This window comes from Pundamilia nyererei, unplaced genomic scaffold (genome assembly GCF_000239375.1).
Source record: "Pundamilia nyererei isolate P.nyererei 1_Seehausen unplaced genomic scaffold, PunNye1.0 scaffold00141, whole genome shotgun sequence".
Taxonomy (NCBI): Eukaryota; Metazoa; Chordata; class Actinopteri; order Cichliformes; family Cichlidae; genus Pundamilia; species Pundamilia nyererei.
Window position 1 is genome coordinate 802,307 of NW_005187542.1, and position 15,702 is coordinate 818,008.

General features: G+C 40.4%; 1 protein-coding gene across 3 annotated transcripts in view; it reads right to left on the reverse strand.

Moving 5' to 3' along the window:
• Positions 1 to 2,789: 2,789 nt before the first annotated feature.
• The window catches only part of LOC102199769 (beta-1,3-galactosyltransferase 1-like), a 206,011-nt gene continuing 193,098 nt past the window's right edge, over positions 2,790 to 15,702 (reverse strand). For all 3 annotated transcript variants that reach the window (XM_005744246.1, XM_005744244.1, XM_005744245.1), the window contains one exon: positions 2,790 to 5,000. In XM_005744246.1, coding sequence (XP_005744303.1) covers positions 3,756 to 4,742 — 987 coding nt within the window. In that variant the 5' untranslated portion in view covers positions 4,743 to 5,000 and the 3' untranslated portion in view covers positions 2,790 to 3,755. The remainder of the gene's footprint in view (positions 5,001 to 15,702) is intronic.

Below are 15,702 nucleotides of genomic sequence, written 5' to 3' on the forward strand. Positions count from 1 at the left end.
CAGGCAAATCAAACACTGTTTTCAGTTCTCTAGTGTTTGCGTACCAGCAGATACACCAAAGCTGATGGTAAGACTAAAGAAATTGAAATAAAGCAGTGCCATTGATTCTTCCCATTATCTGGTGTGAGATTTATTTTGGGTGTGAGTCATGTGCCATAGGCCAGAAGCCTGAGAGCTGGTAACACTGCCCATATCATGTCTTTCATAATGAGAATGAAATCAAATAAGTGAGGGAGAGAGACGGAGAAGTCAAAGGATTGACGATGCCTTCTGTCGTGTTTTGCCGTTGAGTTAAAAACTTTTGCAAAAATACAGAGAAAGGTTTTTGGTGTAGCAGGAGGGAAATGCTGACTGTTTGTTTTCAACTGCCTTTGCTAAGCAGTATCCTGCTAGCAACTGTTGCACTGCACAGAAAAAAAAGGACACAAAATTGTGTAAACTCGCTCTCCAGGATTGTTTTTGTGTCAAGGTTAGACTGATCTCCAAACTTCTGACCTGTGCTTTCCTTCAAAATATCTGGAAACGACTATTTTTAAAGCTAATTTGTGATTTTATATGTTTTGTGAAACATAAAAGCTCAAATTCAAATAAATATACATTTAAAGCAAAACTCTTGAAAACATTTTTTGTTGGTGGATGCAATCCTCATTGATAGGTGAAATTAATAAAACATAACATGTACTATAAACCTACTGTTTTAATCTTATAGCATTGGCATAAAGTCATCAAACATAATTGGTAGCTTTGGTTTGCTAATAGTTGAACTCTGGAGTCAGAATCACTTGGTGACTTGTCTGTAGCGTTTCCCACATAGTACCTATTAAGCAAAGTGTATCAGGATCATGTCTCACTCACTCTCTCCAAACAATGTAAAGATATGTTGATTTACGTCAGACGTTGCGATACGACTGATAGCAGCTCGCCCTCCTGCACTGATTTTTAATATCGTTTCTTTAATGTTTTAACATCAGTTAAAAACTGATTTTGACATATGTGATTATGTAAGATGTAACTTTACAGTATTATTACTTTACAGTATTTATTGTAGCATAAATTACATATTGTCTAAACCAGTGTTTCCCAACCATTGTGCTGCGGCGTGTGTGCCGTGAAAAATGATCAGGTGAGCCATGGAAGATTATCTGGTTCCACCTGATTGGTGCTGTAAGCGACTGGCGTGAGTGACGGGGAGAACAATTACATTCTCTTGCACAAGAGGGCACTACAACTACCTGCTCTAAATAAAAAGGTGCCAACTGCCAGAAAAACAGAAGACTAAGAAGAAATGACATAATAGTGAGACAACGCAGCGCTTAATAGCAATAAATAAATATTTGAAATGAAAAAATAGTCAATCTGACCCGGGTCCTGGAAAAAACTCTAACCCAGATGAAGTCCCTAGCATGAGTAGTGGTCAGAAGAAAGCAAAAAAGATATACTGGTCTTTTGGAGCCAAAAACATACAAAAACAGTCGCAGCCAATTCCGCTGCGCCTGGTGCGTGGGGAAAAATGATCAATATGCTTTTTGTGACATTTTTGTTTGGTGGTGTGCTGTGTGATTTTTCTAATGTGAAATATGTGCCGTGGCTCCAAAAAGGTTGGGAAACACTGATCTGAAGGACAGTATGTAATTTATGCTACAGTCAAAATAGGGAATATTGGTTTGAGACTATGGCACAACCAAAATTACTGTTCACTGCCTTGTTGCCTTTTAAGTGGTTGCTTCAAAAACAGGGATCTGATCTGTGACCACTTGCTGACAGTTACCAATTTTAAAGCAACTTTTAATTTTCAACCCTTGCTGAACCCCAATTTCCCACTTTACTGAGACATTTGCCCAGGATTCTGCTGGTTCACCTCATGCTACATTTTCTTTTCCCCTGAACCTCATCCTTTTTGGTCTCTTTGCCAGCCCACAGCCTCATAATTGAAAGATTGTTTTTCATATGCGTAAATTTTCAATATCTTTGGAGTCAAAGCTACTGTTTGTGTGTATTTGTAAATTTCTTCAGAGGAAGGAGGTCACCTCCCCCCATGTTATCTAACAGCCAAGATTCATTCAGAGGGAGGGAGTTGCATAAACTTTCCTTCACATTTAGTCAGTGAGTTTGCACTTTAAGCCTTTATAATGTGAGTGTGCAATAAGTCAAAGTAAAACATGCCAGGAAAACTAATAAACATTTGTCTATTCACCTGAATTTTTTTTTCTTTCACTGTCTTTAACAAAACAGAATTTACAATTAAACTGAATTTGCAGTGCGTGGTTTCACCTGCTTACTTGATCACACACCCCAAGATAAAAACATTTAAGTTCCCCAGTGTGAATAAACGAGAGACAGTGAAAACTAAGAAAGTGTTTTCGGATCAGTTGATTTGAACACATAAATCTACTGCAGTAATTCCTCTGATTCAGACAAAAAAACAAACAAACAAAAAACCAGTCAGTTGCTAATTACACATCTTATTTAATTACAAGTTGCAAGGGTCTGCCTGCCTACTCACCTGCATGGAAAAGAACAGCAGGTCGTTTCCAGAACCATGCCGAGATTTCAGCTTGCGCCCATCAGCGAAGCGTTGGGAGCTGGGATCTGCTTCGACTGGAGCACAGCTGCTGCACAACTAATGAAAGGCTTTCACTTCTGCAGCTTCCACAGTGTTTTCCTTCAGAGACCAAAGAAGATCCCTTACAAGCTCACAGGCATATTAACTACCAGGTTATGTGTATAAATCTGAAGAATATAAACTTTCATATTATTTGCCTTAATAAATGCAACATGGAGTCTTATAAAAGCCTTTATTTAATCTCAAGTAATGGAAAAGAAGAAAGCAATCAAAAATGCAATATTTGTTCTCAATATACACTTCTGCTGCTCCTATAGTACATCTGCTCTCCTTCATGTTCAAGTAATAGAAAATAGAATGATCTGCAGCCTCCTGCCAGTATTGCCAGAGACAAATAACTGCACATTACACATCAACAGAAGTTACATTCACTTGGGAATGCAAGCAGCCCATATCTTCTCTCTGTATAGTTGCTTTATCTTTCCTCATTGTACAATAAGATCTGTTGGTCTCTTGTAAGAAAATATGTCTAATTCTGTAAAGAGCACTACACGCTCTGATCATTAATTCCCCTAATCTGCTTTGCTAGAGGGAGAGCAATATGATCTAAATGAGTCATCACACTGTAAACTCATCGAGGTCCTCACGATGACGTGGCTGCTGCAGTGCCAGACAGTACATCCAAATGTTAACACCTTATTCAGAAGTGCACAACAGCTGAAAATAGAAGAGGAACATTCATAATTAGAGCCTGTGATGAACCCAAGAAGAGAGCGTCCGGGTCCAGACAAGCATGTCGGCATTTATTCCATCTGCAGTTGGCAATTTTGGGACAGTTTGAGTCTCATGTAAATGAGGAGTTTAACACAAACCCCTCAGCTTCCTGATTTGCAATGTCTTATAAAAATCACTCTGACAATCACAGCCAACCACCTGATTGTTTCACACATTTCTGGAAAGCATTTTCCCAAGTTTGTGCCTAATGTATGAGCACTCAAACAACTTGGAGTGACAGCAGGCAGGATAATACAGAGGGGTTTGCTTTGGCCTCGCACTGTAGAGCTTCATGGTTAAAGAACTGACAGCTTCATTGTTGATATTCAGTATTAGCCAATACAACCAGTAACAGAGAAACAAGTGGTAAGAGGAGATTCAACGCCACGCTGACTCTGTACTGGTGCCAACAGTCCTGCTAACATTTCAGGTGTTTCTTGCTGGTCATGTCGTTCCAGATGCGGTGCATCTCCTCAGGGGAGATCTGGTGGACGGTGACCACCCTGCGGTAGCGACAGAGGCTGTAGGCCATCTTCCAGTGGTTGAAGCCACTGTTCTGGAAAGGGTGAATTCCTAACCTCCGGAGGCACACACCAACGTACACGTCCTCCAAGTGCAGCAGCCTGGTGTGTAAGGAGGTTTTGTAGATGAGTTCAGCCACGTCTGCTGAAAAAACGTAGCCGGTGCCAGAGCAGAACGGGGGGTACTTGCTCTCTGGGTACAGATCCCTGGGCATGTACCACTTGCTGCGCATGTCTCTGATTGGCCCACCGTTGATGACATAACCAGTGAAGTACCTCCTTCGGGGCTTTGTGGTAGGCTTCAGGAGGCTAAAGATGAGGTTCTCCATGTTGACAAAGATGTCACTGTCTGTCTTGAGGACATATTGAGCTTTAGAGCAGAAGGTGGCCACCCAGCGCATGCCCATAAGAGTCTTGAGCGTCAGGTTGTGGTATGAGTCAATAAAATCCTCCACTATAATGTCATGAAAGATCTGACTCTCCTGCTCCACCATCTGGTTGAGGACAACATCAGTGCTTCGGCCTAACAGGAAGAGCGTGACCACGCGCACATCCTGAAACGTGCTCTCATCCCCCCATGTCTCTCTGATGGCTTGACGGGCATCAAATTCCTTGTGAGTGGTGCTGATGAGGATGACAAGGAACGGGGGCTCCGACTCACACTTCTTGTCCTCGTTGATGAGGTAGCCGAAGTCGTGTGGGTTGACAGAGCGCGTGCGGATGTTGCTGAATGTGGAGTTCTTGTTCACCTTGAGTGTATTGCGTATTGGGATGTTCACCTGGCCCACGTAGGAAGTAGAGGGGCGGGAAACACTCAGGTACCACAAAGCGCTGGCCCAGCATACCACTGTCAGCAAGTATAAGCAGGAAACCTTAGAAGGCATCTCTGTTCACTTGGCTGGTATTACCAGTGGCAACAGGGTTGGAAATGTTGAAGCCACGCCTCCATGGGTTGTTAGAGCTTGCAGCGCAGCGGGAGGCTGCCTCCGCAACACAGCTGACATTAATTTCACGACTTCTCTGTAGTCTAGTGCTGCTATTGTGATTGAAAAGCAAAATGGCAGAGATTTCTCATCATGTCCATGCCCTTACTGTGTTCCATCGCAGCTCACAGGACGACTTTCAACTCTTTCTGACAGCATCTAAAAAAAGATGAGAAAAACAGACATAAATCAGAACCACATAATGAAACAGCAGGAGTGAGACAAGGTGAGACATCTGTGTCTTACATTTTTGAAAAGGCCAGATGTGTGACTTATTTAGCAGCAATTTTTTATTCTCTATTCATTATAGCCTATAACATCAACTCAGCGACTGTGCAAGCAGAAACGTGCCACAGCACATCATTCCATTGCTGCCTCTGACGAGAGGCGCCGTGAGCTGAAGAAAGTGAATATCCCACGAAACACTACCCTACTTTGCCTCGACTTTGACCATCTTCTGTTTGCAAACAGTTTATCTCCCTCTCATCCCAGTGAACTAGACACAGACTGACGAATCAGAGCAGTCACGGCGGAGCAGGAGGAGACGGTGATATTAAGGCAGAGAAGGTGTAATGAGCTCACGGTAAAAATGTAACCTCATTGTCGTGGTTGTATTCACCATTCCCTCCCCAGCTACCCTTTCCACACCTTAATGTCACCACCAACTTAGCAGCTTAATTTTGCCCTGTAATGAGCTTCGTTAGTTGGATGTTGTGGAACTCTTTTAAGAATACACGCTGTAATTGGGCACGCTGACATGGGCTATAAGGATGAATATAACATGGAATATTTATTTGGATGCCAGAATTCATTCAAAGAAAACCAGATAAAAACATAATCCTTCACAAACAGACTTATTTGATCCAGGTGTAATCTCTTACGATATCGAAACAGCCTTCTTCTGTTTTTATTCTGAGGAAACACATTTTTGTGTTGTGCATAACTCATGACGAACCAGAGAAAGTGCTACAGATCCTATTAGAGATGCTTCTTGCGCTCTGTTTTAAGATGGAAGTCCTACGATAAGAGCAGCTTATTCTTTTATCAAGCCAAGATTTTGGAATGTCTTGTGGGGCCTGATGGTTCTTTTCATCGGGACTTTTTTCTTATTTCCCCTCACCCTCTCCACCCTCCCCTATCTCTTTTCTCTCTTTCTTAAGCAGAGCCATCAATCTCACGGTCCAGTAGAATCCATCTCATCATGACTGCTTTTCCACACCTCCACACTCTCCATCCACTCAATCACTCTTTCCTCTACTTCAGTGGGCGCTTGATCCATCTTTATATGTCTCACTGCCTCCCGCTCTCGCCTTTTTTATTATTTTTTTGGTCTGGTTTCACGTTTCCCACACCATCTTGTTTCTTTCCTCACATCAACCATGAACCTTTACCTTCTCTGCATATCATTATTTTTGGTGCGGTACAATATTTATCACATCAGAGCTCAACTCCACCTAATTGGCAGCTTCTACTGCAATCGGTCTACCTCAAGTTCCACAGCCTCCTCCCTCCCACCCAGACAAAGTCACTACATCATCATATTCACCTCCTTGCCACGACCTCGCTCACCCTTCTTCCCTCTCCTCCCTCTCCCATCCACGTCGGTTTCTTTTCACCTTGAGGAAGCTCTGTCGGTTTCATAATCCTCCAGAACGACTTTATGCTCACAATAACAGATATCCCACTTTAGCGATTCATCTCACGAAATCCTGACACTTAACTTCCTCTCAGAGTAAACTGAAGGATGGCTGTATCGTTTCATGATGCTATGCGACATAAAATTACATTAGCATCTGAATACACTCTTTCCCAAATTATCTTACCCTTCTAAAGCAGTATTGGGTGCTTGGGATCACAGTTATTAACTGTGATGATCATTAACACCAGTGTCAGTGTTAATTTGTGGAAAAGCAAAAGGTAATATTGAATGGCAAAAACAGCTCACGCAGTTTACTGATACAACCAACTTATTACCAGACAAAGAATGTTGGATGATAATAGTAGCAGTCACAAAACATAAAAACTTTATTTGGACATGTGGATTACTTTGTTTTGTACTTCTATTTATCCTTCTCACATGAATTATATACTCTCAGGTGCTGATGTTAATCAAATACACCTACTTAAAACTATCCAATCCAACAGTCATGCATACAGTTGTGGTTAAAAGCTTGCTTACACTCATTATGGTCATTTTAGACTTTTAATAATTTCTTTGACTATACATGCAGTTATTTAAGTCTTTTTATGTGGTGCTGAAGGTTCTACAATTTTTTTTTCAGATTAGCTCAAGTACCGTGTGTAAAAAGCTTCATGGAATGGGTTTCCATGGCCTAGCAATTGCACCCAAGCCTTGCATCACCAAGCACAATGCAAAGCATCGGATGCTGTGGTGTAAAGCAACTCACCCCACTAGCTACAACATGATCGCCCACCAGTGCACAAAGCAAGATCCATAAAAACATGGATGAATGAGTTTGGTGTGCGAGAACTTGCCTAGAAAAAGAACACCAATGGCATGAATTAGAGTGAAGACTGTATGCCAGGCTTTCTCATTCAATACCTTTCTGACCTCACAGATGCACTTTTGGAAGAATGGCCCAAAATTCCCAGAAACACATTCCTAAACCTTGTGGAAAACCTTCCCAGTAGAGTTGAAGGTGTTATAGCTGGGATGTCACTCAAGTTCATATGGATGTGAAGGCAGACAAGCAAATACTTTTAGCAATATAGTGTAGTTTGGAACTATTTCTAAACAACTGCAGTCATCACTTCAAACAACTCTACATTAAGTACAAGTTATCTTGATTTGTCACAACTTTGCCGAGGTCTGAAAGAAAAACCAAATGGTCAACTTCTGATGAGAAGAAATTGGTTAAAAACAACCCAGGAACCACCAAGGCTCAAGCCTTCCATGAGCTGGATACTGCTGGAACACCAGCTTCACTGTTCACAGTGACACAAGTCTGACATAATCATGGACTGTGAGTGTGCCGAGCAAGAAAGTAGACCCTGCTCCAAAACCTTCAAGCTTGACTGAAATTTGCAGCCGCCAACATGAAAAAGCCAAATGCCTTTTGGAGAAAAATTTCATGTTCACATGATACAAAGATTAAGCTATCTGGCCACAACGACAAGAGCAAGAGTATTTGGAGGAGCAAAGGTGAGGCCTTCAGAGCTAAGAAAAATGTCCCAGCTGACCAGCGTGGTGGTTGTAACATTATGCTCTGGATCTGTTTTGTTGCCATGGGTTCTAGTACATATCACAAAACAGATGTAATAATGAATACGGAGGACTACTGCATCTCCTGTTGCTAGCAACAAGCATCATTGAAATGTCTTGAGCCTTGTGAGCAAAAAGATTCAGTGAAACAACCTGAACTGACCAAGGATGACATGGTAGTTTTGGGACCATGTCCCAAAACATGGTGAAGATCACTTCTATGATCTTCACCAAAATGTAATTCAAGTTGAACAGAGCGCTTTTTATATAATAGAAAAATCCAACATGAACAGGTGTTAAAGAGAGTAATCCAAAGGAAACAGGAGCTGGACGCAGTGCAGAGATAAATAGGGAGACAAATTCTTAAGGTCTTAAATAATCAGGCCCCATCTTATCTTAATGACCTTATAGTACCATATCACCCCATCAGAGCACTTCGCTCTCACACTGTAGGATTAGTTGTTATTTCTAGAGTATTTTTAAAAGTAGAACGGGAGGCAGAGCCTTCAGTTTTCAGGCCTCTCTTCTGTGGAACCAGCTTCTAGTTTGAATTCAGGAGACAAACACTATCTCTACCAGTGTTGGTCAAGTTACTTGAAGAAGGTAATCAGTAACTAATTACTGATTACTTCCCCAAAAAAGTAATCCCGTTACTTTACTGATTACTTATTTTCAAAAGTAATTAATTACTTAGTTACTTAGTTACTTTTTAAAAACACGATTTACAACCTGAAGAGGTGATAAAGCGATAGATCTTTCAGCCCAATTCTACTTTTTCTACATAATCCATCATACAAAATGTAATCAAATGGAAAAGTCTCTTTTTTAACTTGTTTTATCAGTTTTAATCTTTTAACTTTATACATCAAGCAAAAAATGTAATTATATGCAACATTCTCTGACTTGAATAAATTAGTTTAACATTTAAACCTATCTTCTGCACATTCCAGCACATAAAATAAAATATTATTTGTGTTTACACTCACTCTTTCAAATAGATGCAAGTAAAACACAGCAGAAAATAAATAAAGTCAAAGACTCAGCGGTCCTGTTGCTCTATTTTCACCTGTAAAGCAGGACTGAGGTAGGCGGAGGTTTACCCTGGTGCAGGTGTGCCGCGGTCAGTTGAAGAATCCGCGACTTTCTCTGTGAGTTTCCCATTACGTCGTTGCGCACTCGGTGCTTGCTTGGAAGTTTAGGGTTTTTTTTCGCTGTAAAAAGAAGTTTTCTTCCCACGCACGATGGACGCTAATGTTTTTGTCACTTTTTATGGAATCAAACTCAAAGTAAGGTCAGTACTTCCACGCTTAAACGCTGCACGCTCATACACTCTCTCCCACAATCGATATGTGATCCATTGTTGATCTGCACACAGCTGTTGTCACTAACGGCGCACTCGCTTACGTCACTGTTGTGAGACATTCTCGCAAAAAATCACGGTTTTAGTAACACAGTAACGCAGCGTTCCTACGGGAAAGTAACGGTAATCTAATTACCGTTTTTGCAATAGTAATCCCTTACTTTACTTGTTACTTGAAAAAAGTAATCAGATTACAGTAACGCGCCCATCTCTGATCTCTACTTTTAAGATTAGGCTTAAAACTTGCCTTTTTGCTAAAGCATATAGTTAGGGCTGGATCAGGTGACTCTGAATCCTCCCTTAGTTATGCTGCAATAGGTGTAGGCTGCTGGGGGATTCCCATGATGCATTGAGTATTTCTTCTTCAGTCACCTTTCTTACTCAGCATGTGTTAATAGACCTCTCTGCACTGAATCATACTTGTTATTAATCTCTGTCTCTCTTCCACAGCATGTCTTTATCATGTCTTCCTTCTCTCACCCCAACCGGTCACAGCAGATGGCCCCACCCCTCCCTGAGCCTGGTTCTGCCGGAGATTTCTTCCTGTTAAAAGGGAGTTTTTCCTTCCCACTGTCGCCAAAGTGCTTGCTCATAGGGGATCATATGATTGTTGGGTTTTGCTCTGTATGTATTATTGTAGGGTCTACCTTACAATATGAAGCGCCTTGAGGTGATTGTTGTTGTGATTTGGTGCTGTATAAATAAAATAAAATTGAATTTGGGCTTTGTAGTTTTTATTAGTGGAGTACAGGGACAAACCAAAGCATTTTGGAAACTCAACCGATTATATATCCTAATTAGTTAGAGACATACTGTAATTTCCTCTAAACCTCAACTTTAGAGGCAATGAAAAATGAATGTATGGTGTTTTGAGAAAGAAAAGCATTCTGAAAATTGGCCAAAAGAATTATTTTGGACTTGCAATTTCATTTACTTGGGAAATAGAAATGGCAAATGGAAGGCTGTTGCCCTATAGTTCTAGTAACACTGACTTTTATTAGTAAAAAATGTTGAAAAGGTAATCATGAAAGCATAGAGTATAAGGCATCAGCACATACAAGTTTGTTTGCTTTTTTAAATATTGATGAGAGCACATGGGTGCTTATTTTATGAGTAATGAAGCTTTGGCAAAAAGCTCAATCATCTTTTTATTCTCTCTTCTTCTTCTTCACTTCTTATTCCATCAAAATCCTTTTCATTTATTGTTTGTTTATTCAGAGATCATTCTGCTTTTATTCCTTGAATCAGTCCAAAGCAGTCATTCTTTAAATATAGTTTTACACTAAGAAATCTCCCTGAAAATACTCTATTAGGAAATATCGAGGAAAATATATTACCATGGATACCTAATCATTTGCACAAATATATGACTCTTACAGATACAGTAACTTAAAAGGAAGTTTCTATGGGAGTTCATGGATACAACATTGATTTAAACAAAATTCATTTTTTACTTTTTTTTGATTAAATGACATAACCACTACCACAGTGAGTGATAGTGGTTATGCGAGAGAATATAGTTGGTATGGTCTCCCTTACCACCACAAAAGAAATTCAACTGTATTTTATCACATAGGTTAAAGATCCCCTCGAGGCATGCTAAGAAAAATATTCTGTTTGAATAATAAATTGCAATATTGCGATACGTGATAAAACCCTGTATGCAGGATTTAAAACTCACATTGCATATTAGAACCTGAAAACTCTCTTGTGCCAAACCCAGAAGACTTATCATTCTGCATAATGAAGAAGAGGAATCACTGATTGCAATTATTTTTGATTGGAAGGACATTATCCTCAAAAATCATAAAATTAATGACCCAAAATTGTCCATAATATGAGGTTGTGCATACCATAACTGAATGTCACATTTGCTTTTGGTGTGTGTGACAAACAGTGGGAGAAATCTTAAATTCTGCACTGGTGAACTGGACCCAAGATAAGATCACTCCACTGCTCTGTTTCAGTATTCGATCATAAGGGAAATATAAGAGCCAATTTTTCATGCTGCGTTACACGTCAAATCTGCTGAAAACTGATAAACCACTATTGAAGATGAACTTGCCAATATTAAAGACATGCCTTTTTGTAACCCTGCAGCAAAAGTTATTTTTGAGAGTTGGAGCTATAAAAAATGCTCATATTGCAGTGTATAGTATATATATAGTGTTGTTTCTTCTTGTGATACTCAGTGACACATGTATTACAAGAGAAACACTGTGACAATTGCTAAGGACATGAAGTTGCCCTGAATGATTTGCTAAAAACTTGCAGTAAAGAATGAGGGAATAAGAGAGCAGATGTAACAAAATTAGTGGTGGAAAATTATAAATCTACAGTGGAGGACAGCAAATCAGAGATTTAACTCATTAAACTGACATATAGTAATGCAATCCATACAGTGTGCACTTACACCGAGCCCCCAATTTCATACTTTGTTTTATCTTCATTAGTAACACAGGTATTGTGATGTATCGTACATGATAGTTTTGTATTGTATGGCTCGAGTACTTCAGAATTGCTGAAATTAAATACTTACTACACTACTACAGATGTACTGTAATATAATGAAAACTGCATGCTAGTTCAGGCAAACAGCTCACACTGTACTGTTTGATGGTGATGGTATGTGATATGTCCATCAGGCTTGCAAAGTATATTTTTTCATCTCAACCTCATACTAAGCAAGTGTGAATACGTTTGGCAATGTGCCTTTGGTGCCAACAGCTAGAACTAGTAACAGGTACATTACAGTTAATTAAGGATTCATAGGTCCTTATAGCAGCACTGTTTCTTCCATAACAACTTTTCATGCATTGAAGTACTAATGTTCCTAATGACTGACTAATAAATACACGCCAATAAATGTATCCCAGAAAGTTGAATCTCTTCATTTGGGAGAAATATTTATTCGCCCATTTAGGTGACTTCTTCAGCCTCAGCTGAGTGCAGGTTTCATAACCTTCATAACCTTCAACCTTCATAATCAAGGATGCATCAAGACATGTATTATACAAAAAACCCAAAATGAAAAACCCCAGTGCTAATAATCTGCTAATCTGAACTGGTCATGACAGCACGTTGACAGGCCAGAAAGAGATAGAGACAAAGAGTGAGAGAAAGAGAAATTGGAAGGAAATAGGTGGGGAGATTTGCAGTCAGTCTGATGTATGCCAGTGTTAAGTGCTAAAGTGTTTTACCCCCCACGCGCTGTGAAGTCAATTTAGCTCCCTCACACAAGTCTCTCCTGCCTTGTTCACTGCTCGCTATGTGTGGCAGATAAGACAGTACTGTACTTTACAACAGTGATCCAACATCTAATTAATTCACAATATAGAAATGTAAAGAAAGTACATTAACTTTGCTGGCACAAATTATCTTATCAAATCTGATGTGCTGTAAAATGTGTTACAATAAGTTAATATTTCAACCAGAAATACCCGAAATTCTCTTTCTCAACATTCTGAAGGGTGAAGGTTTTGTCTCTTCTTGAATTTGACTGAGTCTAAGTTGAAATTTAAAGTTTTGATATAAAAAAACAAGGCATTACCTTTAGCTTTAACAGACCTATATATGAAAAAAACTTTTTTGATTAGTGATTAGTAATGTGATTGGAGAACTTAGCAGTACAATAGTGCAATACTTTTGTAGGACACATCTATTTGAACTTACAGTGGGGCAAAAAAGCATTTAGTCAGCCACCGATTGTGCAAGTTCCCCCACTTAAAATGATGACAGAGGTCAGTAATTTGCACCAGAGGTACACTTCAACTGTGAGAGACAGAATGTGAAAAAAAAATCCATGAATCCACATGGTAGGATTTGTAAAGAATTTATTCGTAAATTAGGGTGGAAAATAAGTATTTGGTCACCTCAAACAAGGAAAATCTCTGGCTCTTACAGACCTGTAATGTCTTCTGTAAGAAGCTTTTCTGTCCCCCACTTGTTACCTGTATGAATGGCACCTGTTTGAACTCATCATCTGTATAAAAGACACCTGTCCACAGCCTCAAACAGTCAGACTCCAAACTCCGCCATGGCCAAGACCAAAAAGCTTTCGAAGGACACCAGGAAAAGTATTGTAGACCTGCACCAGACTGGGAAGAGTGAATCTACAATAGGCAAGCAGCTTGGTGTGAAAAAATCAACTGTGGGAGCAATCATCAGAAAATGGAAGACATACAAGACCACTGATAATCTCCCTCGATCTGGGGCTCCACGCAAGATCTCATCCCGTGGGGTCAAAATGATCATGAGAACGGTGAGCAAAGATCCCAGAACCACACGGGGGGACCTGGTGAATGACCTGCAGAGAGCTGGGACCAAAGTAACAAAGGTCATCATCAGTAACACACTACAACGGCAGGGAATCAAATCCCGCAGTGCCAGACGTGTTCCGCTGCTGAAGCCAGTGCATGTCCAGGCCCGTCTGAAGTTTGCCAGAGAGCACATGGATGATACAGCAGAGGATTGGGAGAATGTCATGTGGTCAGATGAAACCAAAGAAGAACTTTTTGGTATAAACTCAACTCGTCGTGTTTGGAGGAAGAAGAATACTGAGTTGCATCCCAAGAACACCATACCTACTGTGAAGCATGGGGGTGGAAACATCATGCTATGGGGCTGTTTTTCTGCCAAGGGGACAGGACGACTGATCCGTGTTAAGGACAGAATGAATGGGGCCATGTATTGTGAAATTTTGAGCCAAAACCTCCTTCCATCAGTGAGAACTTTGAAGATGAAACGAGGCTGGGTCTTCCAACATGACAATGATCCAAAACACACCGCCCGGGCAACAAAGGAGTGGCTCCGTAAGAAGCATTTGAAAGTCCTGGAGTGGCCTAGCCAGTCTCCAGACCTCAACCCCATAGAAAATCTGTGGCGGAAGTTGAAAGTCCGTGCTCGGCGACAGCCCCAAAACATCACTGCTCTCGAGAAGATCGGCATGGAGGAATGGGCCAAAATACCAGCTACTGTGTGTGCAAACCTGGTAAAGACCTATAGTAAACGTTTGACCTCTGTTATTGCTAACAAAGGTTATGTTACAAAGTATTGAGTTGTATTTTTGTTATTGACCAAATACTTATTTTCCACCCTGATTTATGAATAAATTCTTTACAAATCCTACCATGTGGATTCATGGATTTTTTCACATTCTGTCTCTCACAGTTGAAGTGTACCTCTGGTGCAAATTACTGACCTCTGTCATCATTTTAGGTGGGGGAACTTGCACAATCAGTGGCTGACTAAATACTTTTTTGCCCCACTGTAGCTGCCAATAGTGATTGGCTGAGACTGATGGGTTCCACTGCTACAAAACAAGCAAAAAGAAATGAACTGAGGTGGTTTACTTACTTATGGGCTCAGCTATTTATTTTACTGGACTGCTTCTCATTTATTATCAACCTGGACTACTTGGCAGTCAATTTATTCTTGTGCTGACTAAGCAGCTGTATTCATTTTCTATTTCAATGTTGGTGAAACTGCCTTTTCTTTATCTCTGGTCCTCCATAGTTGCTGCAAATCAGGGGTGACAAATGAGCAAGGCAGAGAAGACTATTATCTATGTAGCCTAGCAATGCATACTCCTAGGTAACATTCACAGTGAAGTTTGGTCTGTGTCACGGTCTGAGCTGGCAGACCGTGCGGAGATGAGAATGACGACGCAAATGCAGACACCGAAGACAAAGATGGATGTTGAACAGAACGCAAGCCTTTATTATGGTGAAACTGAACAATAAACAAAAGCAAAGAACGACTACACAAAGCTAACAAAACCTAAACTGGGAAGACTAAACACTACATGAAACCTGAAAACTTGGAACAAGAAACCTGAAAACCTGGAGACACGGGGGAAATACACCGGGGAGGATACACAGACGATCCAACAGGGAACAAAGGAAAACACTCACTATATATCCAGATGGTAACGAGGAAGGGAGTAACCAAAAGGGGACACAGCTAAACCAAATCTGACAAGAGAAGAAAGGAAGGACGCAAAACTAGATACACTCACAGAAGACACAAGACTGTCAACGTAAAACAGGAAATACAAGACAGACACTGAGGCGCAGACTCGACACTGAGGCGCGACTGACTAGATGGAAATTATGAAAAAAAGAAAGGCAAGGTGACCGAAAGCAACGGCAAGAACTATGAATATAACATAACAGAAAACCATCAAGAGAATTATATATATATATATTAGGGGTGCAACGATATTCGTATCGATATTGAACCGTTCGATACAGTGCTTTCGGTTCGGTACGCATATGTAT